Source organism: Hippopotamus amphibius, chromosome 2, assembly GCF_030028045.1.
Source record: "Hippopotamus amphibius kiboko isolate mHipAmp2 chromosome 2, mHipAmp2.hap2, whole genome shotgun sequence".
NCBI classification, from domain to species: Eukaryota; Metazoa; Chordata; class Mammalia; order Artiodactyla; family Hippopotamidae; genus Hippopotamus; species Hippopotamus amphibius.
Genome location: NC_080187.1, coordinates 149,806,739 through 149,833,148, shown reverse-complemented (window position 1 = coordinate 149,833,148; position 26,410 = coordinate 149,806,739). Strand labels below are relative to the sequence as shown.

General features: G+C 51.4%; 1 protein-coding gene across 2 annotated transcripts in view; it reads left to right on the top strand.

Annotated features, from left to right (window-relative positions):
* The first annotated feature begins 1,394 nt into the window (after window positions 1-1,394).
* FAH (fumarylacetoacetate hydrolase) overlaps window positions 1,395-26,410 on the top strand; it is a 36,512-nt gene continuing 11,496 nt past the window's right edge. Inside the window, exons 1-10 of one of the 2 annotated variants that reach the window (XM_057723599.1) lie at window positions 1,396-1,650; window positions 5,992-6,102; window positions 7,235-7,356; window positions 7,825-7,874; window positions 12,143-12,233; window positions 18,166-18,263; window positions 18,354-18,406; window positions 21,786-21,885; window positions 22,672-22,802; window positions 24,598-24,673. In XM_057723599.1, the coding sequence (XP_057579582.1) occupies window positions 1,570-1,650; window positions 5,992-6,102; window positions 7,235-7,356; window positions 7,825-7,874; window positions 12,143-12,233; window positions 18,166-18,263; window positions 18,354-18,406; window positions 21,786-21,885; window positions 22,672-22,802; window positions 24,598-24,673 (913 nt within the window). In that variant the 5' untranslated portion in view covers window positions 1,396-1,569. Of the gene's footprint in view, window positions 1,651-5,991; window positions 6,103-7,234; window positions 7,357-7,824; window positions 7,875-12,142; window positions 12,234-18,165; window positions 18,264-18,353; window positions 18,407-21,785; window positions 21,886-22,671; window positions 22,803-24,597; window positions 24,674-26,410 lie in introns of both variants that reach the window. The other variant, XM_057723600.1, reaches the window with a different exon arrangement.

Sequence of the window (26,410 nt, the reverse complement as noted above, 5' to 3'; positions counted from 1 at the left end):
CTCCGTGGCATGTGGGATCTTCCCAGACCAGGGCTCGAACCCGAGTCCCCTGCGTTGGCAGGTGGATCCTTAACCACTGTGCCACCAGGGAAGCCCTATACTTTAATAATTTTAACTCGCTTTAAAAAATGATTTTGTTAGGTTTCCAAGAAATTTGCATTTCTATTATAAACATATTTTCAATCTGTGCTGAGCACTTTACCTTTATAGCTGTGTTCTCTCCTTTTCTGTTTGTCTTCTTCAAAAAGTAAAGCAAAACCCACACACAAAGGAATGTCTGGGATGTGGGGGCGGGGAGAGTAGTTAATTGGTAACCGACTCTGTCCCAGGCGTTTTTTGACCATCACAGAAATCCTAGAGTAGGTATTATTATTACCTCTATTTTACAGATGAGGAAACTAATGATTGGAGAGTGGACTTGCCCCAGGCTAAACACATTTTGTACTGTCAGTTGTGGATTTCAAATCTCATCGTTTTAGCTACAGTCACCAGCATTGGAAAGAGGATTAAGGTGTAAATGTATTCTTCCTCTCTCCCTCTCTGCCTTCATTTTTTCCCCCTCACTCCCTTTTCCTCTCTTTCCTTTCTTTCTCTGTATTTTTTTTTGTCTCCCCTTTCAATCTTTACACACAAACACCCAGCGTTTCTGTATGCCAGGCACAAGCGCTCCACATTTAACTCAATTCTCATATCAAACTCTGTGAAGCGGGAACCATTATCACCAACGACATACAGAGAAAAAAGCTGAGGCAGAAGGAGGTTAAGTAACTTGTCCAAGGTCAAGCAGCTTGTCAATGTCATTTTAACACTAGAACATGAAATAAACAAGTGAGTTATATTTTCTAGAATATTAATTCTCATTTAAGCCTTCCGAACAGGCATGACTGTTCCTTTCACCGATAAAGTGGAAGTGCCATAGCTGACAGGTGAGTATGGTTTATGAAGGCAGAAAGGCCGCGACTGGAAGCATTGTTCCAGCCCAGAAGGCAGCGTCTGGCGTCAAAGTGTCTGCCCTGTCCAGGAAACCCTACAAGACTTCTGCTGAGCATAAGAGCGGGCCACGCAGCCGGGAGAAAACGGCGCTGAAGGCACTCGGGGCAGAGACTTAAATGCCAGGCTGGGGACTGCTCTCGGGAGGACCAGAGGCCCCGGGCCTGGCAGCTGGGCCGAGGTCTCCCGGGAGGTGGACTCGGGGAGGAGGGCCCTCAAAGAAGAGGTGGAGCTGCTCGCGAAGAGGCAAAGTCGTAGTGGGAGGGACAGGAAGGATTGTGCGGGGGCGGAGTTTGCCGAGGAACTGGCCTCGTGGAGGGACGGGGCCCCAGGAGGGGCGGGGCCATGGAGGGCGGAGCTCGAGGAGGGGCGGGGTCTTGGTGGGCGGGGCTAGAGGAGGGCGGGGCCCTCTGAGGGGACGGGGCCGAGCCCTACTGTGTCCCAGGGTCAGCTCCCGCGCGGCGGGCCTGAAGGGGCGGAGTCCGCAGGGGGCGGGACCCGGCTTGACCCCCTCTGCGAGTACAGTCCTGCTAGCCGCGCGCAGCCTGCAGCCTGCCGCCCCGCTCCGTGCTCGCCAGCATGTCCTTCGTCCCAGTGGCCGAGGATTCTGACTTCCCCATCCACAACCTGCCCTACGGCGTCTTCTCCACTAAAGGCAACGTGAGCTGCAGCGCTCGGCTTCCGGGCGCGGGGAGGGCGGGCTTCCCCTCCGCCCGGGACCCCCAGTACCCCTTCCTGCTCCGCCCCCGGCCTCAGCCAGCCCTGCCACCCCTCGCCAGCGCCCGGCCGAGCAGGACGTCGGGCCCGTCGTTTTCCTGCTAGACCCCTCTCGCGGAGACTCCCGCTGTCATTTGGGGCCTAAGGAGCGGTGTCTCGCATTCTTCTCCCTGGGGAGTGCGATGGGAGGTGGGGTGGAGGGAGGGGCCTTTTTTCTTTGGAGGGGCCGATTGAGAGCGCCTATGTGGGTTCAAATCCCGCCTGGTAACTTTCTAGATGTGCAAGTTATTGAAACTCCCAGCCTCAGTTTCTGCAGGTTTGTGTGAGAATTAAGTGCAAGATGAAACGAAACATATAAATCTCCCTCTCAGGCAGGCAGAGCAAGTTCTATTATTATTAGAGAGGCGTTGACGCACAAGCATACTGCATACTCCGTTTGGCTGTGTTTCCTTCCCTGAGTCCCCACGTTATGGCAGGCTGTTCATCTCCCAGGTTAGCCCCTAACCCTAGAACCCGGGAAACAGTAACTGACCCGGGGTTTTTAGTAGCTCGGAGGGATGACCGCACTTGCTGGCAACAGAGCCCTGGGATCTAAGAGGTTACGTTTCTTTTTATCTCCAGCTGACCTTCTTTCAGCTCCCTGGGCTCCCTGGCCTTCCCTTGCTGATCAGAAGAAGCCCTTTTGGGCAGAGAAATGAAATTTTACTTAGTAATTGTAGTCTGATTGGCAGAAAAAATTCTTTGTAAACTGGGGATTTATCAACAAATAGATAAGAAGGTCCCTGCATGGGGAAGGCAGATTCCCTTGGATTTATTTGTGGTATTTTTGGCTTAGATTTCTGCTCCCAGCTTTAAAGGTAGACTCCTGACTCAGCTCTGTAAAGCATAGAACCCCAGAATCTGCTTGTGCCCAACAGTGCTCAGGAACCGCTTGTTAAGTGGAGCTCCTGACAGCCCCTTCCTGAAAACTGGGTTCCCTGCCCCCGTGGCTGATCCTTGTCCCCAAGTGTAACAAATGCTTAGGTCTAGAAGATTCAACGTGTGGTTTCGCAACTTCCAGGCCTGACCAGATGTTGCAAGGATGCAAAAAGTTAGCACTCAGTCCCCTGGAGGGCTGCAAATACAAATAAGAGGCATGTTAAACCTTAACCTGGGTTAGCCAAGCACACTGCAGGCAAGCCCTCCCCTGCACTCCTCTGACGCTTTGCCTTGTGTCTTCACCTTTCCTTGGGGCACAAATCCCTTAGGCAGAAGCCTTTGCAAGAGGTGGGGCTGTGGGGGCAGGGGGTGTCTGACTTGCTCTCCCAGAAGACTCTGGAATGAATGCCCCTTAGGGTGTGGCTAGTGGCTTTCAGACACCATGCCCCAGCTGTTTCACTTTAGAATGTGCAAGGACAGCCACTACAGAGGTTCACTGCCCTCTGAAAAGAGTGCTGGGGTTGGGAGTGGGCCCCCTGGGCATTCCAGAAGGCTGAGGGCCTTCAGGGGGAATACGCTGGGTCTGAAGCTGTGGCCACACTGGACATTCCACAGGTGGTGCCCGCCTCTCCAGGCTGGTCTAGTTGCCAAGGCAAAGCCTCCCTCTCCTTCATGCCTGTGGCCAGCTGTGCGTAATTTGGGTGGAACGGTAGTGAATTAATCTGGCTTTCATTTTAGTCATTCTTTTACTCAGTGAGCGCTTATGAACCCAAACTCTGCGCCAGACTCTGGGCTCAAAGTTGGGAATCACAGGCACACGAGACACTCTCCCTCCATCTCGGGTTGCCTGTGGACCAGCAGAGTGAACCCTGGCTGTCTCTGTGAGGACAGGGACTGTGCCTTCTGAGAAACAGGCGCTGCAGTAATCTGGAGCTGACAGCCAAAGTGTTCAAGTCCCTATGGCTCTGGCCCTGCCTCTGCCTCCAGACCCTCTGCTCTCTCCAGCCACACTGGCTGCCTTTCAGTTTCTGGAACATTCTTTTTTTTTTTTTTTTTTTTTTTTTTACTTTTTATTTATTACTTTGGCTGCACCCGGTCTTAGTTGCGGCCTTTGGTATCTTTAGTCGCAGCATGTGGACTCTTGGTTGCAGCATACATGCGGGATCTAGTTCCCAGACCAGGGATCGAACCTGGGCCCCCTGCATTGGGAGCATGGAGTCTTAACTGCTGGACCACCAGGGAAGTCCCAGTTTCTGGAACATTCTAAGAGCAGTTTCCTGCCTCAGGACCTTAGCACATATTGTTCCTTCTATCTGGAATGATCTTTTTTGTACTCTGTGTATGCCTGATTTCTTCTCACTTTTGCAGACCCCGCTTAGATGTCACCTCCTCAGAGAGCTGTGCCCTAAGCACCCTCACTGAACGAGCTCCCCACAGCACTCCAGCCACAGCTATCGCCTGTCACCTCATTGTGTGCTTCCTTTTGCTTCTGGAGGGTGGGAACCAAGTCTCTTCTCTGTCTTCAGTGCTTTTGCAGCCTTAGTGTACTGCTGGTGCGAAGTAGATGCCCCACAAATATTTTTGTCTGAGTGCATGTCTGCCCTGTGTCTGGTCTCGTGATAAGAGATTTACAGATATTAATTAATTGAATTCTCACTGCAAGCCTGCAGTTGTGCTACTGTCCCCATGTTATAGATGAGGAAACTGAGGCTCACAGAGGCCAAGAATCCTGCTCCAGGTCTCAGAGCCAGTAAGAGGCAGATTTGGAGTTCCACCCCACATCTGTGAGCTCCCAAACCCCATGCTTTTCCCTCTTTGTCAAGCTGGGAGGTGGGTAAAGCTTTCCTCTGGACAACTTCCTACCGGATATGAGCAAATGTTATAAAGCAGAGGCAATGCACACACATTCTCTTAAAGTTAGACTGATGGGATATCTCTTACTAATTTGTCTCTCTCAGGTTATACATGAGAACCTGAGCCCTGCAGAGGACCAGGGATTTGTCCAAAGTGATAAGATGGTGAATGACAGAGTAGGCAGGACCTCAGGGATCAGGAGTCTAACACTGAAGAAAATAACTCCAAACAGTTCAAGCAGAGGGCCTCACCCTCTCAGGTCGTCAGGTCAGGGTTTGGAACACGAGGGCAGCTTCTCGCCATTGCTTGCAGCTGAGGAAGCAGGCAGCCACACTTGTGAGTAGGTCTGGGATGTTGCTCAGTGGCCTCAGTTCCCTCCTTCCTTCAGCTGGGTGTGGGGGCCAGCGTCAGAAAAACGGCCCAAGGGTCTGCCTGTACATCCCCTGAGTGGGCCGCCGCTGGGGTCCAGGTGGCCCAGCTCATTGGCCAGGGAGACTGAGGCCCAGGGAGCTGGCAGTGGAGCTGGGACGGAGGAGCCAGACTCTCCAGGCATCCTCCTCCAGGGCAGGGTCTGCCTGGGGCCTCAGGGCCAGGGGAGGGTGTGGCTCTGGTCTACCCCTGTGCCAGGGGCTGATGTGCACAGCGGGAAAGCCATCTTCTCTCAGCACCCCTGAAATGAGCAGCCAGTTGAGATAAGGCCAGCCAGTAGCCCCACCTCTAAACTCCCTGGAACTGAAATGGCAAAGCCGGTGAACTGGAAGAGCTAGAAGCTTGGCTCAGCACAGAACTCCAGGAGGTCGAGTCTGCAGACATGCTCTTGGGTTCCTTGTTGATGACCAAAGCTCAGGGCCATGGGGACAAAGGCCGGGCTTTGCCAAATATTTGAGGCATTGTCACATTCAGGGCTGCAGCTGGGATTTGATGGTGCAGAAAGGAACCTCCCCTGCATGTTCTGAGCAGTCTGGCTTCATGCTTCCTGGTGACCTGAGCTCTGCTCTGTTTGAGCCACAACAGAGCTCATTAGTCCAAGCCCCTGGCCCTCAGCACTGTGCCTGGGATGCTGTCTGCTCTGCGGTGCAAAGGACTTGCCCTCAAGGAAAGGCCTAGGTTAAGCCTGAGAAATAAGCCAGTTGCCTGGTGAGGTGGTGAGTTCTTCATTACCAGAGGCATGTAAGCAACACCTGGGGAACTTTGCTGGGGACTTGGCCTGGATAAGGGGCTTGGACGAGGCTTCTGGGGACTTGTCCACTCTAAGGGGTGTTTGATTTATTTTCCATTCAGGAAACACAGATTCTTGTCCTAGAGGCAGAGATGACACCAGATTCTGTCTGGACAGAGATCACAGGATCAATTTCAGCCCTTTGAGAGGCAAAGGGAGCTTCTTCAGTCCCTTTCCATAGAGGGCCATCTAAAGGGGGACCCACGGGCTCTTAAATAAACAGACGTGCTGGGTAAGTGAGCCAAGCTTGGTCGAGGCTTTGCCCAGTGCTGACCATGCCACCTTCCTCCCAGCCAAGACCGAGGATCGGCGTGGCGATTGGTGACCAGATCCTGGACCTCAGTGTCATGAAGCACCTCTTCACTGGGCCTGTCCTCTCCCAACACCAGGATGTCTTCGATCAGGTGGGACATTGTGACATGGCTTGTCCTGGATCTCAGTGGCCTTTGTTGCAAATGCCACTAAGAAAATGCTCTTTCCCTTCTGTTTCTGATAGAGGTAGTGCCTTGAGGTCCCAGAGATTTTACTTGGATAAGGCTGGGGTTTGGAGCCAGACAGGCTGGCAGGAGGCAGCCTTGGGACAGTGCAGGGTGGGTTCCTAGGTGAGAAGAGTGTCGGTCCCTCTGCAGTCCTGGGCCTTTCCCAGTTGTCTCTGAGATGGGGCTCTCCAGTGACTGGTTCATTTTAAGCTGGTTGAGTCTCTGCTTGTTCCAGGCTGTTGCTGGGCCCTCCGAGGGAGGGAACCATGAGTCCTGCCCTCCAGGTTTGTATACAGCCTGGGAGGAATGGACAGCTGGCCCCAAGTGCCCTCTGTATTGCCACCATTTTAGGACACGTACACGAGCGATGGATGTGAATTTACTTCCCTGTAAATGAAATGGTCCAGTGCTTTGATGTACATCCTCCCATTCCATGGAAGGAAGGTGGTGTTTATTGAGTACCTCCCACGTGCCAGGAGTTTTATACACATTTCTTGTTCAATTCTCACAACGACCCTCTGGCATAGGAATGGAATCCTCATGAAAGGGTCAGAGTCTAGTCTGAAACGAGACACAATTCTCCCAGGTCACGTGGCTACAAGGATTGGAGCTGGGGCTGGAACTCTGGCCTTGAGAATCCACAGGTGCTTTTTCTGCCACACCTCACGGGTTCACAAACCTCTTCTTAACTTGTGTGAAGGGAGTTGGTGTAGAGTACAGTACCCCTGCACACTGGAGGCCTTCCCTGGAGGAACGCAGCCTCTTCACTGCAGGCCAGCCAAGCTGAACCGGACGGCCGTCCCAGATAGCAGCTCCTGGCCTTTGCCAATTGCCTGCAAGTCCATGAGGTGATGAAACCCCATGAGGAAAGATGCCACATCTCCTCAACTGGATGAACAGATGACAGGACTGCGAACCAAAGTCCTGAGAGTTTGAATGAACTGGGATAAGTGACAGGGGCCCCAGAAAGCTGGCCAGGCTCTCTCCTGTCAACAGGAGGGGTAGTGGGAGGGGCTTTCCCACATGTGATCTTTCTTCCTCCCCATCTTGGTCCTAGCCAACTCTCAACAGCTTCATGGGGCTGGGGCAGGCTGCCTGGAAGGAGGCAAGAACATTCTTGCAGAACCTGCTATCTGCCAGCCAAGCCAGGCTCAGAGATGACACGGAGCTTCGGAGATGGTGAGGAGCCCGTGGACCACGGTGGGTGGGGAGGAGGGGACCCGGCTGGGCAGGGGAGGACAGTGTGGTTGTCTGAGACATTCTGAGTCACAGCTTGGCTGCCTTGGCCTCACCCAGCCCCTGTGGACTGCATTTTGGTGGGAGGGCTCTGGGCTGACCGGGATTACCTCTCTGCTTGGACGGAGGTGTCCGGGCCATGCCTGGCCCGCCGGCTCACTCCCTTGCTCACCCCGCCGTTCTCATCAGCATCATTCGTGCCCTTGTCTGGTTTCCAAACGAGGGGTAATTTAGCCCATTTCCTAGAGTGGAACATTGGGGGGGCACCTTGTCTTTAGTGGGTGGACGCCCATCCTGGGGTGACCCCAGGTCAGCCTGCAAGTGCTTGCTGGAGCCTGTGAGCAGGATTCAGGGGATGATCCAGGCTGAGCCCGTGGACGACCGAGGCTTGACCCTTGTTCTGTGTTTTAGCGCCTTCACCTCCCAGGCTTCTGCCACGATGCATCTTCCGGCCACCATAGGTGAGTCCAGTCTCTTTACCAGGATGCACACGGAGCAGCTGGCTGCCCGGGGGCCCTGGTCCCTGCTTCCCGGGCGGGAGGCCACGGAGGAGGGGCTCTGGGGCTGTTAACACCTCCCCTTCGGGGACCCAACCCAGCACTGACTCAGGCCATCTCTCGCCAAGGGTAGTTGCTCGCTGCTTAGATTTGCAGTTGGCTTCCTGTGTGTGTAGCAGATCACCCTCAGTTCCCAAGAGGCTGTGGTGGAAGTGCTCTGAGCTTGGTTTTAAGGAAAGAGGCCAGAGGGTTCTGAAGGACCCCAGCTTGAGCCACTGGTCGGATGTCTGATGGGAATTTCAGTCAGAAAGTTGCAGTGGTCCAGACTCTCTTGGCCCAAAGCAGAGAGAGTCTGGATCAGGCAGAAGGCTGGACCTTCCATCCTTGGCCACCAGCCGGGTCGGTGCCTGCCTGCTGGGTTAGCCTGGGCTCCTGGGTGGTGAGAGCCTGGCTGGTCCTGCCAGTCCCTTTGGGAAGATGGGACTGCAGCCTGGCCCTGGTAGGCCTTCCTTCTGCTTCAGCCTGCTGTTTCTGTGGCCCGTGTCCTAGGGCAGCCCCCCAGGCCTGCCTTGAGGATAATTTCCTTCCAGAAGACAGGCACACACAGGTTCAGTATGTTTGCAGACCCTCATCTAAGGGTTTGAGGATTAAAGGCAGTTGAAGTGCTCTGCTCAGAAGCATATAGCTCCAGTCAGATCCAGGTGTGGTGAGAACAGAACCGCCTGCCTTCTACTCACCACCGACAGGCTCCACTCTTCTCCTCCCATACCCCCCCCACTTCATTTCCTTTCTCTTGGTTCTTCCCTTTCTCACCTTCTTTCTAAACCCTCCCCCTTTCAACAGCTTTACTGAGGTACAATTTACACATCCCACTCCTCTCGCATTGTAAGCGTACAGTTTAATGAGTTTAAGACACTAGATCCCATTGTGCAGCCACTTCTACCATCAAATCGGAAAACACTCCACCATTACAAAAAGTCCGTTTTTAGCCAATCCCTGCTCACGCCCCAGGTAATCACTGCCTGTCTCCGGTTTACCGCTTCTAGAAATTTCATATAAATAGCATTATACCATATGCAGGTCTTTTGTGTCTATCTCAACTGGCATTTCCCTTCATATTTCTGTCATTCTTTTCCTCACATTGTTTTTTCATAACAGGTATTCCTTTATTAAATGAAAATCAGCTTTGTCATCAAGGAGGTCTGTAAGAAATGTTTTAGAAATTGTGGTACTCTCTTCATGAGTTTTAAGTGTATCAGTGGTATCAAGTACATGTCATTGTCCCCCATATTATTTTTAGCCTTTTGGACCAACAGGCCCTGCCCCCTAAAGTGAGCTGCAAGCACCTCTGGGGGATTGGGTGGGGGAGGCGGGGGGTGGGGTGGGGGGGTGTCTTCCTCTCTGTCTGCCTTGCAGCCTGGCCCAGACACCACCTTCTCCAGTACTTTTTACGTGATTATGATGTGGATTTGTGTGTATTGAAAACAAAGAAGGGGGCAGAAGCTGTGAATTTTCTTTGAATTTGGCAGGAATGCCCTGAAATGTTGCACTGGTTTTGCCTTGGGTTCCTCCCTGAGCAGGTCTTAGTGCAGAGTTTGGCACTGTGTTATTGTAAAGTAAATGCTGCAGTGACATATACTCCTATTGCACTCTATAGTGTGTAAGACAAGTTAATATAGATATATTTTTCGCCACAGCGCGCAGGTTGCCGAATCTTAGTTCCCCGACCAGGGGTTGCACCTGCGCTTCCTGCAGTGGAAGCGCACAGAGTCTTAACCACTGGACCGCCAGGGACGTCCCAAGACAAGTTTTTATAATGTTTTGAAAGATTATTATTTGAAAAAGATTCAGTCTTTGAGTCTGCTGTGATCCTCTCTAAGGAGAAACCGAATGGAATAACCTCGGCAAGACAACAGTGACTCCCAGTTGGGGCAAGGGAAGGAATTTTATTTGGGACCCACTATGTGTCAGGCACTATGATAGGTATATTATTAGATATATTATTGCCTTTACTGTACTGATATGCCTGTGATTAGCATTCTTATTCTCAATGGAGAAACTGAGGTCTAGAGCAGCGAAGGGACTTTCCTAAGGCCACACAGAGACAAGAAACAGCAGGCTCAGAATTCATATGTAGGTTTAGGCATGTTTTTTAATGTGTGGGCCTCACTCATCTCTGAAATGAGAATAGAATTATCTACCTGAAGGCATAGTTTTAAACCGGGCCCTTTCTGACCCTCAGACCAATGAGTTTACGAAATAAAATGCACTCATTTCCATGTTTCTGTTTTAAGAGAAGAGCTGGAACACAGGGTTGGTTTTTTGTTTTGTTTTGTTTTTTTCTATAAATGATTTTCTGTGTCTTATATGCTTTCCATCCTGCAAGAGGGCGGAGGGGATGTATGTCCAGCATCAAATGGCAGCAACCAAGGTGGGGAGGAGGGCAGGTGGGAGTCCAGGACTACCCTCACTGAGTCTGCGGGAGTCCAGGACTACCCTCACTGAGTCTGTGGGAGTCCAGGACTACCCTCACTGAGTCTGAGCCACTTTTCATTTTTAAGATCCCAGATTATTTTTTTCACAAACGACCTCTTTTTGATTCGTGGATGCAGCATCCTTTAAAGGATGCTTCTTTTTAGTCTCCTTCTGCTATCTCTATTAATTCTGTTTCCTCTCTCGTTTTTTGTTTTTTGTTTTTTTAATTTTTTGCCCATGCCACGCGGCCTGTGGGATATTCCTTCCCAACCAGGGATCGAACCGAACCGAACCGACACCCACCCCCCCCCCACCCCCCAACGCAGTGGAAGTGTAGAGTCTTAACCACTGGACCGCCGGGGAAGTCCCTGTTTCCTCTCTTTCATTTCTTTTGCGAGTTGAGTTAGTACCTCTCTCGTGGTGAGGATTCTTCTGGACGGTTGGTGGTTATGGGCTTTGTGCGCATCATTGTTTGTGTAGAAACCTTCTCCATTAGGTGTTTGCGAAAGCAACATTTCCTATAATCAGGCCCAGGGAAGGGGGCATGATTTACCTCCGGTGAGGAGCTCTGGTTTTGTTTCCTGGTTGTGGGGCTGCTCTGCTTCTCCCGAGTGCCACCAGCCTCCCCGAGGCATCGTGTCAGCTCCCTGGACCAGCTCTTACGCTGGGCGCAGTCTTCCGCTGCTGGCTGCTTGGGAAACGCTGGGTAAAGTGAGGGATGGCAGGCGGGGGCTGAATCACCTGTACCCTCTCAGCCACTCTCTCTGTTCTCTCATACACCACTTGGCTTTCAGGAATTCCTTATATTTCTGGTTGGCTGATGGTGCCTTCTTGCTTTTCTGTGATGAATTTATTCTTCTCGAAAATATCCCAGCTGTTCTCTCTGTGCTTTGGGACTGAAGATAGGAAGCAGCGGTGAAGGCTCAGGGTGCCCCTGCTCTAATGGGACCCTGTAGACTTTTCTCTCTTCTCATCCTTCACCACTTCCTTTTCTAGTCTAGGCTGTTGGTACTGTATTTATCTATTAAAAATTTTTTCTTTTGTTTTTGGAGGAGAGGTTGAGGAGGATAAACAGTCAAACTGTCCCAACTCGTTTTTCCTGCATATTTGAGCAGTACCCTGTCTTATGGGAGCCTGTACCTGCAGCATGCAATCCACCCGGGTCATTCCAGCCTTCAACGCGCCCTGAAGAGACCCTGTCCTTGGCACTGAGAGAGAGTCAAACAAAACGAGGCCTGCACCGGGCTGCTCTGAAATGGCTGCAGTCTAGCAGGGGGAGAAGGTCTGCGCGCATAGGACCAGAACACCAGTGGGGCGCGGAGCCTGCCCGGATGATGGGCGGTCCTGCTAGGGACAGTGGGCGTGGCTTCACGGTCGATGGGGCCTGAACAGAGGAGTAAGGATTAGGACACACAGGCACGAGGGGGAAGCCAGTCCCCGGGGGACAGGCACTGCATGGGCAAAGGCCTGGCGAGCGGAGCCCATGGGTGGGAGGGGTGTCAGCCACTCCTTTGCAAAATCCATTGTCTCTTTCAGAAAGTCTTGGCTCCTTATTTCTTTTTCGTTTCTCAATTGGGAGTTCTGAAAACGAATTCTTAGTGAGGCGAATTTGTGTTGCATTTCGTGCCGAGCATTGGGAGGCGTGTGCTCCCGGCCACCCCTCCTTGTTCTCCCGCCCCGACCCTCGGGACCGGCCCTTCCCCGTCCTCCAGTGGCATCCGGGTCGCTGACAGCATCTCCCGGCCTTTCCTCCGCAGGCGACTACACAGACTTCTATTCCTCTCGGCAGCACGCCACCAACGTCGGAATCATGTTCAGGGGCACGGAGAACCCGTTGCTGCCCAATTGGTATGTCCCAGACCAATGCCTGACTGAGTTTCAAGCCTGTCTTTCCGTGTCCAGCAGCGTGTTGTCCCAGGGGCTGCCAAGTCCGCTCAGGTTAAAGAAACTGGGAAGGGAAACTAACAACGGCCACGATGTCACCGCTTGTGGAAACAGAGGCCTCAGCTTCCGGTCCTCCTCTCGTCTCAGCCCTGGACCTGCTGTGGGACGGTGGGGATGTCCCTTAAACTCTTTGATCTAGAGAACACGGGTTGGAATTAAATCCCGAGTCATTAACATCCTTCCAGATCCTTTTATTTGTAAGCTGTGACTCTGTGGTTCTGTTGGCAAGTCTTCCATGCCAGCATTCTCCATACTTAGAATCTTCTGATGAATAAGAATCCTCAAGTGTGTCCAGTGCTGTGTGTTTCTCAGAGCATGGTCAGGTCAAAATGGGGGCTGCATTTATTTATTTGATCCACGTAGGAGTTCTGTGGGGTCATCAAGGCTATGACCTAAAGCCCCATTTCACAGGAGGGAAAACAGGGTCAGAGAAGAGTCAGCTTGCCTGAGGACAATCAGGGCCAGAGGTTGTCTCCTAACTCCCAGGTCAAGGCCATTGCCTGAGCCTCGAACGCAGAGCCAAGATCCTGCCCTTTGTTGTGTGTTGTTCCCTGGATATGACAGTTACTCAGAACACAGTGGTAGGTGCACGCCTCAGGCCGGGTGCCCTGGGCCACACACAGTCACTGGGGTGGACGGAGACTTTTCCCTCTTTTACTGAATGTTTCAGACACATTGTGCCTGGAGGGGCTGCATCTATCAGAACCAAGAGGAAGAAGAGGGGAGAGAATGGGCTACGACCCAGGGAAGTTAAGCAACCAGGCCAAGGTTGTAGAACAAATCCAGGGTGCATCTAGGACTGCAGCAGGCCAGTGAGTCCAGACTCTGGCCCTGTGCAGGGTCCAGGCCAAGTGGGGGAATCTCAGCCTATTTACTTTTTTTCTTTTTTTTAATTTATCTTTGGGTCTTAGTTGCTGCACACAGTGTTTCTCTACTTGTGGTGAATGGAGGCTACTCTTGGTTGTGACGTGCGGGCTTCTTGTTGCAGTGGCTTCTCTTGTTCTCGGGCTCTAGGCGTGAGGGCTGCCGTAGTGGCAGAAGTTGTGCTCAGTAGTAGTGGCTCACGGTCTCTAGAGCACAGGCTCAGTAGGTCGTGGGGCACAAGCTTAGTTGCTCTGTGAAATGTGGGATCTTCCCGGATCAGGGATTGAACCTGTGTCCCCTGTATTGGCAGGTGGATTCTTAACCACTGTACCACCAGGGAAGTCCCAGCCCATTTACTGCTGCAGGATAAAAGCAAACCGGCTTTCTCTTGCAATGTTTGATGCAAGGTGGCCTTTTTTACTTTATACATGTATCCTTTATTATAATATAAAGGTTATATACACTTGTGATTAACGTAAACAGAAAATACAGAAAATACATAAAGTAAAACATTAAAAATTTAAAATGTGCATACTATGGGACGCACAATCTTGCTTTCATGCATCTGTCGTACAGAAAAATGTTTGTATTCAAGGGCAAAGATGTTTACCAGCAGTCTTTCTAAGGGCCCAAAGCTGGAAGCAGTCTGAATGGTTATTGGTGGAGGACTAGTTGAAAAATCATGGTCTGTTCACAATATGAAAAGTTTTGTAGCTATTGAAAGAAAGATTTAGCATCAAAAGGCATGGGCGTGACATACTAAGTGAAAGGATTGTGTAAAGTGAGTTCGCATTTTTATAAAAAGACAAAGAAAAATATATGTACAGTGTATGCATACTGTACTGGTTTCCTGTGGTGGCTGTAACAAATTACCACAAACTTGGTGGCTTAAAGCAACACAAATATATTCTCTTAGAGTTCTGGAGGCCAGAAGTATGAAGTCAGCCTCACTAGACCAAAGTCAAGGTGTCTGCAGGGCTGGTTCCTCTGGAGTCTCTAGGGGAAGAATCCATTTCCTTGTCTTTTTCAGCTTCCAGAGGGCTGCCCACCTTCCTTGTCTTGGGACCCCTACCTCAGATAACTCCAGCCTCTTGCTTCCATCTGCAGGTGTCCTAATTCCTCCTTTCACCTTCTTGCGTCCCCTTTGTAAGGTTACATTTAGGAACCACCTGGAAAATTCAAAATAATCTCTACTATCTCAGGATCATTGACAATCACATCTGCAAGTCTCTTTTGCTATAGACAGTAATATCCACAGGTTCCAGGGATTAGGACCCGGATATCTTTTTTTTTTTTTCCTTTGGCCATGCCTTGCGACTTGTGAGACCTTAGTTCCCTGACCAGGGATCAGACTCACACTGCTTGTATTGGAAGCACAGATTCTTTAGCATTGGACGGTCAGGGAACTCCCAGGACCCGGATATCTTTTGAGGGGCTGTTATTCAGCCTCACACATACACTCATACATGTACACGCCTATGTCTGTATGCTACACACATACTTACATGTGTACACACACTTGTACATATACACATACACACCCTCGTACATACGCATATACACATACCCCTACATACAGATGTACACACACACACGTTTGCATAGACTGCTGTAAGCATAGAGAAAGGTCCAGAATAATCGATTCCAGACCAACTGTACTTCCCTCAGGGGAGTGGCTGTGTGGGGAGAGCTGACTCACTTCTGTGTTGTTTGAATAATTACATGTAATGTAATTGCACCACGCAGTTGTATTTTATAACTTAAGCCAATAAGGGACGCAAAGGGGGAGAAGAGGGAAAGCCCCAGCCCACTCCCCAGAGGCCATGCCTCTGAATGGTGGCTGGCCCATTGCCTCCACCTCTCCAGGAGACACACACACACACACACACAGACACGTTTCCTTTCTTTAGTTAACAAAATGAGACCATGCTGACTGCCATTTGCCTTTTCCATTGTAATGTCTCATTGACCTTGCTCCATGTAAATAAACTTACATCTGCCTCAGTTTTACAAAATAGATTTTTTTAAATTAAGTCATACAAGGCAAATGCATGGTAAATTGCAATTTTTCTAACAAGATGCAAAAAATACTAGACAGTGGTAAAAGTGTGTAGACATGTCCAGGGACAGCAAACTCCAGGTGGTGGCTCCCTCCGTGGGGAGGGGGCAGGAGGGGTGGGAAGCAGAGGGAGGCGCCCAGGAGGGCTAGGAAGGGGGCATTATTATTATTATTGGCCTGTCACAGCACATGGGATCTTAGTTGCCAGACCAGGGATCGAACCCATGACCCCTGCAGTGGAAGGACAGAATCTTAACCACTGACCCACCAGGGAAGTCCCTATGAAGGGGGCGTTTTTCATTGGCTTAGAAAGCCTGTGGGTACTGTGTGGTTATATGTCTTACTATAGTATCTTTTTGTATATCATAAATATTGCAAAATACATTTTCAAACATTTAAAAAACTGAAAGCAACAAAAAAAATCATCAAGGCATGTACATGGTCTGGAATTCCAAAGGAATCTATGGGTAAACAGTGGGAACAAAGCAAAGTTCTCCCACCTTGTCCATTACCCTTTACCCCATTAGCAATGCTTAGAGATTCTTCCACAGATAGTCTTGTCTACTCCCTGCCAGTTTTCTGCACACTCAGTGCTCTCTTATTAATTTGAAAGACTGTTTTGTATTGAACAGAAGTTAACCCTTTGTTGTAATGCAGTGCAACTGTTTTCTTCCAATGTGGCATCTTTTGACTTTATTTGCTGTCTTTCTTGATGCAGAAAGTTTACATTTTTATAAAGTCAAACCCGTCAGTCATTTTCTTCATGGCACTTACTTTTATGTTGTGCTCAGGCTTTCTCCACTCCAAGAATTTGACAATTTGGGGGGGTATTTTTTTCCTAGTACTTGTTAGAGCCTTACTCTGCGCACACTTAGAGCTATAATCCACCTGGGATTTTCTTTTGCATGTGATGTGAGGTGTGGGTCTGTATTCGTTTCCTGGGCTGCTGGAACAAACTACCACACTCTGAGTGGCTTACTAGAATAGAAATTTACTATCTCGCAGTTCTGGAGGCCGCAGGTTTGGAGTCTAGGTTTCAGCAGGGCCTCATTCCTTCCAGAGGCTCCAGGGGACAGGCCGTCTCCTCACTTGTCCAGCTGTGGTGGCTGCAGGCCATCCTTCCTGGACAGCATCACTGCAGACTCTGCCTCTGTCTACACAGGGCCTTCGCCTCTTCTCTGTGTCTCCTCTTGTGTCTCTTATAAGGACACTTGTCATTGGATCTAGGGCCAGTACAGGGTCTAACATATCTCGTTATGCAAAAACATTTTTCAGCCTTTATGTATCGTGTTCTAGGTTTTAACCAGCTTGTTCAGTGGGTCCATTCTTAGCCGTACTGTACTGTTTTAAATCGCCTTATGATGGTGTTTTGATACTTGGGAGTTCTTTCCTCTTTCATTTCCTCTCCCATATTTCTGTCCTATAAACAGAGCTCTTGACAGTGTTCCTGCTGCCCTGGGTGGCTCTCCTGCTACAGCTTTTATGGTCTAGTCCTGGAGTCCCATTGTGGTAGGTAGGGAGGGGACTACAGGGGAAGCAGCAGAACTTTGTGGTGGGAGAGTCCCGGGTCTGAATCCCAGTGCCAGCACTTCACACTGGGTCACCTCAGCCGAGGGGCACTCCCGAGCCTGAGTTTGCGGTGCAGGCTGTCGTCAGGAGGGCATGAAAAGGGAAACAACAGGAAAGCACCCCTTGTGATGCTGGTGTTCTCAGGGCTGAGTGCGTACACAGTAACCATTCCAGTTAATTCTGCGTGTATTTGCATCAGCACTATATTGGTGCTGGAGACAAGGATGGGAGGAAACCTTACTTTTTCCCACTGTTTAAGTACCTTTTGATTTTTTAAAAAAATGTAAATTGCACATAACAAAAAATGTACCATCTTGAGCATTTTTAAGTGTATAGTCCAGTGCATTGAGTACATTCGTATTGATGTGCAACCATCACCACCATCCGTCTCCAGTTTTTCATCTTTTCAGACTGAAACTCTGGACCCATTAAAGAACAGCTCCCCATGTCCCCTCTCCCAGCCCCTGGCCACCACTCTTCTACTTTCTGTCTCTATGAATTTGCCTCCTCCACGTACCTCATGTAAGTGGAATCAGATAGTGCTTGTCCTGTCTGACGCATGCTAGCTTCCTTCCCCAGCGCAGGGTCCTCAGGCTTCACCCGTAGTGTAGCCTGGGTCCTTATTTCCTCTCTTTAATGCTGAGCGATATTCCATTGTACGTAGAGACCACATTCTTGCTTGACATTCGTCTGTTGCTGGACACTTGGGAGCACCTTTCAGTATTTGAACCATGTGTATGTGTTGACTCCATTTTTTAAAACCTTTTTATTTTATATGGGAGTGTAGCCGATAAACAATGGTGTGATGGTTTCAGGTGCACAGCAAAGTGACTCAGCCATACATACACATGTATCCGTTCTCCCCCAGACTCCCCTCCCATCCAGGCTGCCTCATAATATTGAGCAGAGTTCCCTGTGCTAGACAGTAGGTCCTTGTAGGTTGTCCATTTAAAAGCTGTCTCGCTTTTTCTCATCCACTTAAAAAATATATATATATATATATGATGTATATATATATAATTATTTATTTGGTTGCGCTGGTCTTAGTTGCAGCAAGCAGCCTTCTTAGTTGTGGCATGTGAACTCTTAGTTGTGGCATGCATGTGGGATCTAGTTCCCTGACCAGGGATTGAACCCTGGGCCCCCTGCATTGGGAGCACAGAGTCTTAACCACTGTGCCACCAGGGAAGCCCCTGGTTATCCATTTTAAATATGGCAGTCTGTACATGTTGATCCCAAACTCCCTGACTATTCCTTCTCCTCTTCATTTTTAATTTGAAAACACTTTGAAATTTAGTTTGCATGTGTTACAGCGTTGATCCTTCCTCTCTCCTTCTTCATCAGGCTACACTTACCGGTGGCCTACCACGGCCGCGCTTCCTCCGTCGTGGTGTCTGGCACCCCAATCCGCAGGCCCATGGGACAGATGAGACCCGATGACTGTAAGTGTCCCTCCATGCTCCACTCTGTGTTCCCACACCCCAAGTTCCATGCCTGGCACTCACTAGCCTCTCTTTCTGGTGTGCTTCCAGCTAAGCCTCCTGTGTACGGTGCCTGCAAACTCTTGGACTTTGAGTTGGAAATGGTAAGGCGCGTCTTGGTGTTTTATTGGTGTGAGGTCTGTATACACAATAGGGCAGGAGAGCTCCCTGGGACGGCTGCCCTGGACGATGGGCCATTCCCCCATCTCAGCCACGTTAATGGCAGTCCTGGGTCCCCACCTGGCCATTGGAAGTACTTATCGTCCATCCTCATTATTCACTGATTCTGTATTTGTAAATTCAACCTAATCACTAACAGTTCATTTGTAACCTCCAAGTCAACACTCACAGAGCTTTGGGGGTCATCTGAGACCGTGCACAGGGTGGCAAAAAATTTGAGTCTCCCAGTGTGTGTGTCCGCAGTTGAGGTTGAACAAGGCCTGCTCTGCCTTCATGTTTCAGCTCTCATCCTGCAAACAAGTGTCCTTTTTACTGTCTACTTAGTGCCATGTTATTTTGCATTTTTGTGCTTTTTGTCAAAGTGCTGGCTAGTGTTCCCAAGCACAAGAAGGTTGTGATGTGTACCCTGGAGAAATTGTGTGTGCTGGGTAAGCTGCTCTGGGGCCTGGTAGTGCCCATGGCCTTTAGTTCATGTTCATGAATCAACAACACACAGGCAGACCTTGTCTTACAGCAATTTGCTATATTGTGCTTCACAGATACTGCGTTTTTCGCAAATTGAAGGTTCATGGAAACGCTGCATTGAGCAAAGTCTTCCGGTGCCATTTTTCCAATAGCGTTTGTTCACTTTGTGTCTCTGTGTCGCATTTTAGCAATTCTCGTAATATTTCAAACTTTTTCATCATCATTGTATTTGTTATGGTGATCTGCGATGGGTGATCACTGATGTTACTATTAGGACTTGCTGAAGGCTCAGATGATGGTTAGCATTTTTTAGCCATAAAGTATTTTTTAATTAAGGTACATACATTGATGGTTTACACATAAGGCTAGTACACACTTAATAGACTACAGTATAGTGTAAACATAAATTTTTTTTTTAACTGGAGTTTCAATTGACTTTAAAATTTTTTTTCTACTTATTTCTTTTTTTAACTTTTTATTTTATATTGGAGTATAGTTGATTAACAATGTTGTGTTAGTTTCAGGTGTACAGCAGAGTGATTCAGTTATACATATACGTGTATCTATTCTTTTTTAAATTCTTTTCCCATTTAGGTTGTTACATAGTATTGAGCAGAGTTCCCTGTGCTAGACAGTAGGCCCGTGTTGGTTATCTGTGTTATGTTATGATATGTTATGTTATGTTATGATATGTTATGTTATTTTTTTGGGTGCACCACACAGCATGTGGGATCTTAGTTCCCTGACCAGGAATCGAACCCACACACCTTGCATTGGAAGTGTGGCATCTTAACCACTGGCCTGCCAGGGAAGTCCTGGTTATCCATTTTAAATATAGTGGTGTGTACATGTCAATCCCTAACTACACCCCCCTCCCACCCCCCGCCATCCTCCCCCTCCCCTGTAACCATAAATTCATTCTCTAAGTCTGTGAGTCTGTTTTGGTTTTGTAAATAAGTTCATTTGTATCATTTCTTTTTAGATTCCGCATATAAGCTATATCATAAGATATTTGTCTTTCTCTGTCTGACTTACTTCACTCAGTATGACAATCTCTAGGTCCGTCCATGTTGCTGCAAATGGCATTATTTCCGGTCTCTGCCGGATGCTGGGTGCGGAGCCAGGCTCGGTGCAGGGAGATGCAGGCAGGCCATGGAGGGGGCTTCCCATAGTCAGCACTCAGGGGTTCCGGTGATGCTTGGAGTGTCTCCTCGTGCAGGTGGAGGGAAGGGGCTGTCAGGTCCCCGGTAGGACTGTGGGCATGAGAATCTAGGTTGATTGCAGGCAGGCTGGACCTCCCTGTATTTCCAGTCCTGCCTTGTGATTTCTTTGGATTCTGTCCAGAGGAGGGAAACATGGGCACTGCCAAATAGTCCTGTAGTCCCAGCAGGGCATTCCCGGCCAGCCCTCTGCCCCCTTCTGCCTTTATGAGGCTGCCACGTGCGTGGACCCTAAGAGGAGGTCTCCCAACCCAGATCCCCCATAGCAGGACACAGAACCCTGGTTGGGGGCCAGATTCTGTGTGAATGGAGGACTCTGCAGACAGATGCTTCACCTGTGTTGATTCCTGTCGTGGGGCGTAGGGTGGGTTGGTGGGGTGGAAGGGGTGGGCGTGATACTGGCCAGGGTTCTTGACCTCCCCCAATCAATAGAGATTGACTAGAGGCCAGACAAGGAATTCAGGCAAGGCTTTATGGGGCCCCTGCTACAGGGCAGGGAGTGAGAACAAACAACAGCTTCCCTTGCTTGCTCCCCAACGGGGAAGGGGGCGAGCTTGTTCCTTATATGGGGTGTGGGTAGGGGTGTGTCCAGGGGTCGGGCAGGAGGGGTGGCTTAGGGGGTGTGTGCAGGGGGCAAGCGCAGGACCCTGCTTTTGCTCCCAACACCCTGTTTTGCTCCCAGCTCTTCAGAAGCGACAGTTGAGTGTTTTGGTCTTTTGTACCTTTTTGTCCATAATTTGCCCCAACCCTGCATGCACGCGGTTATTTTTAGTCCCATATAGTTTCTTTGTATTTTGTTGTTCCAGGAGCGGTGTGTCCAGGTGCAAGCACTGCCGCAAAGGGCCCCAGGTCCCAGATAGTCTCAGGCAGAGGAAAACTAGACAGTCAGAGTGTGGAGAAATGGTGGGGGTTGGGAGCACACAGAATCTTGATGATGGTGGTAAGATTCGCTATGAGATGGCCTCTTTTTTTTTTTTTTTTTTTAGAATGTTGAAAAATTTGCAATATTTAAGCACCGTCACAGAACAAATACAACGGCGACTCAGGTCTTGCAAATGTCACAGCTGATTCTGTGCGCCTTTGACAGTTATTTTCCCAGTTTTTTCCCCGATGATGTCTAGATATTCTCTTGCTTCCTGGACACTGTGTTGGTGATGCCTTCCTTGAGGCGGTGGGTGATGGGTTGGGGGGTGGGGTATGCCCCGGCAGGCTCTTTTTGCTGCGTCACGGGGGCAGCTTCTGATTTTTCTTGACATGAATACAACCCCTGATATTTTCATTTTTCACAAGCCCCGTGTAGCTGTCAGATCTTAAAATGCAGAGTGTGTATCGGGTGAAGGGGAAAGGGATGGGCTGAAGGAGAGGGCAGGGGCTGCTGTGGCGATCAGGGTCCGTGAGCGGGGACCCTGGTGGGCAGTGGCACACTGCGGCTTACCATGTCCCCGGCGTGGCCGTCTGTTTACTCAGGTGCCGCTCAGGATGTGGACATATAGTGGATTCGTACACAGGGGTCCAGGTCCCTAGTCGGGGTTTGGAAATGCCTGCCCTTTGCCCTCCAGGCACGTGACCTGGGGCAGCAGGTCGGAGGCAGATGCTCATCAACTTTTCCCCGTGCCAGGCTTTCTTTGTGGGCCCTGGGAACAAGTTTGGAGAGCCGATCCCCATTTCCAAGGCGCACGAGCACATTTTTGGAATGGTCCTTATGAACGACTGGAGTGGTAATTACGGGGCTTGGGGTGTCCTGGTGGTGTGTTTCCTGTGCGCCTTCTGCTCTGGGCGAAGGCTGGGTGTTTGGGACACTTTCACAGAAGCGGTGGGTGGTCTCCTGGGTCTGGTGCCGGGTAAAGGCAGCGGGTGGTCCAGTGGCTCAGAGCGCAGGCTTGGGTATCAGACGTCTCGGCCCTGAGCTGTTGGCCAGTTATTTCACCTCTCTGAGTGCCAGCTTTCTTGTAAGTTGAACAGGGGCAGGGCCGATGTCATAGCTAATCTGCGTGAACGATTTTGTGCCAGGCCCAGGGCTGAGTACCTCACAGGGACTCTCCTGCCAGGTCCCTGCAAGGCACCGATAATATTACTGTTCCCATTTTACATGGGCGAGGAATGAGGCACCGAGCGACTTCAGCTAGCTGCTGAGCTGAGACCTCAAACAAAGCAGTCCAGGTTCTGAGCCCGGCTCAGCCACTCTGCCGTTTGTAGGAGGATGGTGGTGCCGTGAGTCCCAGGAAGTGTCACCTCCCAATAGGAGGCTGAGATGCCAGCCCCGTCGTGTGGGAATATCCTGCCTGCCCCTTGGCCATCCTTCTCTTTGCTGCAGCCTGGTGCCGTGGCCTCAGAGGACCTCAGTCCTCGGTCCTGGGACAGCCAGCTTGTTTGGGGCCAGAGCACCGGGGGGTTTGGGGGGGAAGGTTCGCTGAACGTCTGTGCTCCTTGCTCAAGGGGAGGAGGGCGCCTTGGCACGAGGCCCGGTCAGCCTTTGTAAGCTCTGCTTGGCCCTCCTCCGGTAGCTCGAGACATTCAGAAGTGGGAATACGTCCCTCTTGGGCCGTTCCTCGGGAAGAGTTTTGGAACCACCATCTCTCCATGGGTGGTGCCCATGGAGGCCCTCACGCCCTTTGCTGTGCCTAACCCGGAGCAGGTAAGCACGCCCTCTGCAAGAACTCCCAAACCCAGGCCCGTCTGCCTCCGAGGCTGTGTGCCCACCGGGGCGTGGAGAGGCCCTGGAGGATGCCCGTGTGCTGGGGCTCCTGGTTGCAGGGACCTCCAGGCAGGCATGGCACCAATCGACCTGCCTCGTGCTTTCCCTGCCTCTTTCACAGTTCTTGGGGAAAACATGGAATTTTGTAACCTTTAGAATCCCCTGAGGCCACGGGAACTGGCCCGCTGGCCAGAGAAGGGGTCCCGTCCAATATCACCGCATTGCACTACTTCCCAGGTCAACAGGTTGTGTTTGGTGTGATGGCGCCCCCTGGAGCCCAACGATACAATGCCGTGAGGAGTCAGACAACAAGGCATCCTGGTCTGGAGCCTTTTGGTCCCTGCATCACTGTCCAGGCCCATCTCACAATCTCAGCTCTCACTCCTCAGCCTGTCACAGTCTGGCCACTGCCCCACCCCATCACCACCAGGGGTCTCACCAAAGTGCGCAGTGACCTTGGCCGATGCCATGGTCTCGTGCCCTCTTCGATGTAGACCCCTTGGCAGCCACCTACTCTTCCTAGGCACTCTCTCCCCCTGGCTTTTGGTAAGTGACCTGTCCCAGATCTGCTGTGTCTTCCAGAGTCCTCCGATGTTCCGGCCGACTCCATCCACGTGGGGGCAGCCCTGGCTGAGCTCTCAGCCTTGCCCTTCCCCCAATCCCGGTCCCCCTCCCCTGAACATCTCACCTTGCTCACATGTGGCTCCAGGACACCTCTCAGCCCTGCTGTCATCCAGGAACTGTGCTCAAACACTTGGAGGCTTTCCCTGCAGACCGGTTCCTCGTGAAGCTCCTGTGCGGCTCTCATGCTTGTCCCCTTGCTCCCTCTTCCACCGCTCCTGCCACAGCATCTCCCTCCCCATCATTTCCAGTCAAGGAGACTTGACCCGCCCGGCCCGCTGTCACACCCCCTGCTCATCCCCTCCAGGCCCGATCCCTGGTCCAGATCTCCGTTCGCAGGCACCGCTGCGCCCCTGCCAGAGACCTCTGGGCTCTGTCTCCCTTTATGTCAGCCTGTCCCAAAGACCATTTACATGCAGCCTTCGCCACTCTTGCCACTTCTGAACGATTACTTATGGAATGCTTTTCTTTAAAGCAGCTTCCATTTGAAACTTCTCATAGTGTATTTAGAAAAGGAACTTTGTGTCCCTATCCGTGTGACTAGCCACCGAGTTAATCATAAAAAGAAACACATAACCATTAAAATAAAATCACCCCACGTTATCTCATGGACCGCTAGTGACTCACGTACATGTTGCTCTTTGGGAAAACACCGCTTTTGGCCGACGTGCAGACCTGGCCCGGCTGCCAAAGCTGTCTCCAGAGCGGAATCCAGCACCAGGAGGGCCGTGCGCCTCTGTCGGCCGCTCCCGCCCTCCGCGTCCCCTTTCTGTCGGCCTGGCCTCGCCCGACGGGTTTTGCTTTCCCCCTCATCTCTGGCCTTCCCACTGCCCGCCTCCCCCAGCGCCCTCCTCCCCGGCTTTCTGGGTCCCCTCTCATTCGGCGCTTACACCTTTGACCTGCTGGTGCCTCTCCCTCGGCTTCTCTCCCCGGAGTCCAGCACGGGTGACACCCCTCACCCCCGCAGTGAGCAGGGGCACCGTGCTGGTACTGGAGAGGGACGCCCCTTCTTCCTCAGGTCCTCTTTGGGGCCAGCTGCTGTGCTGTGGGGTCCAGCCTGGGTCAGCTTGGCTTGCTGGCCCACACCCCTCTGTGCTGTGCTCTGCTCTCACAGAACCCCAAGGTCCTGCCGTATCTCCACCACGATCAGCCCTACACGTTTGACATCCACCTCTATGTCGCCCTGAAAGGTACTGTCATGGGGTCGGAGGGTGTGTCCAGCAGCCGGGTGGACCCCTGTGCCCAAGTGCCATTGCCCAGGTGGCTCCGGAGCGTCTGGTGGGGGGAGGCGAGGGAGGTGCCACCCGCTGCCACCTGGGAGACACGTGGGGCTCTTACAAAGGAAAGAGGAGGGGAAGAGACACCCTTGTGCTCAAAGGGAGCCTCAGGGGCCCACGTGGCCTTAGCCCCACAGCATGGGGCTTTCAGCTATTAGGGCCGGGAGCCATGGAGTCTGGGACCTCCATCCACCGCCTGAACCCCTTCTTCAGCCTCCCCAGCCGCTGTCTGCCCAGCCTCTGCTCACACACCACCTCCAAACCCTCGCTCTTGGGTGGCTTCTTTTATCTAGTGCCTGTTTGAAAGCCTGTCCTCATGGGCCTGGCTCTGTCCTCTGGGGCGACACAGAACCAGCACATTCAGCCCCTCATGTGCTGCTCCGGGTCAGCTCTGAGAGCCTTGCAGCAGGGCCCGTGTCCCCCTGAGGCTGCTCGGCTGGACTGAGTTAATAGGCCAGTGGAGCAGTAGTGAGAGAGAGCCGGGCTCTGCAGGCCACGCTGGGGTTCGAGCCGTGGTTCTGCTGCTGCCCAGCTGTGGGACTTTGGACAGGTTACTGGGTCTGTCTGTGCCAGTTTGTCATCTGGAAAGTGGGATCGTGATGGCATTGACTTCACGGTGTAGTTGTGAGGCTTACGCAAGTCCGTTCACGTCAAGGTCTAGAATGGCACCTGCACCTGGGAAGAATCAGGTGTCATTTTCCATTCCTGATGGGGGCTCTTGGCACTGGGGGATGCACACGGACTCCCTGGGCCACACTCTGGCCGATCTCTTTTCTTCCTAGATTTCTCTACTCCTTTTGTCCTGTTTATACACACCAGGCTCTGCTGTGGCTTTCTCACTGCGGCTTCCAGGGTCTCCACTCTTCATGGAGGTGATCCTGGCAGCAGGCCCTGTCCACCAGGAGGAGGAAGGCGCTGCGCTGTCTCTCTTGGGAATAGGATGCTCTACACAGGAAAGGGCTGCTAGGAAGAGCCTCATAGCTGCCATAGCACCCCTGGAAAACTGTGCTGGTCCCACTCTTTCCTGTTATCAGGTGGGAAAGTGAGGCTCAGAGAGGAAAAGGGATTTACCCCGTGTTACTCAGCTGGCCAATGACAAGGCTGAGACGAAGTGTCATAAGCTCTAGGCTGGTGTCCTCTTACCCACAGATGCCTCTTTGGAGCCCACTTCTGTCTTGTTTTCATCCTGCCCGGCCGGAAACATCCAGGGGAGTGCACCATTGGGGGAAGGGACAATATTGTCAAGAAGGTGCAGTGTCCGGAGATGTAGAAAGACCTGGACGAGGGAAGACCGAGTGCAGGGACGGTTTCCAAGACCCTTCCCCACACCAGTGCTGAATGTGCGGTTCTGATGTTCTGAGTTGGGGTCTGGGTGAAGCAGGCTTGGGGGACCCACACCTGTTCTGTGCAGCCTCAGCAAGAAAGCCAGGGCCAGGGGAGGAAGGCCAGTCCTTGGGAAGTAGAAGAGCTGATTATTAGCACTGCTCAGAAATGGTACAGCGGTGGCCTGATACCTTGTGTGGAGTCGGTGTGTAATTGTTTAATAAATATTGTAGAAGTAGTAGCACACTGTCCGTCATGGGAGGGCTTGGCAGGGAGCCGATGGCCCCAGCTGTCCAAAGGGCTCTGGGGGGTATAGCAAGTCGGTTT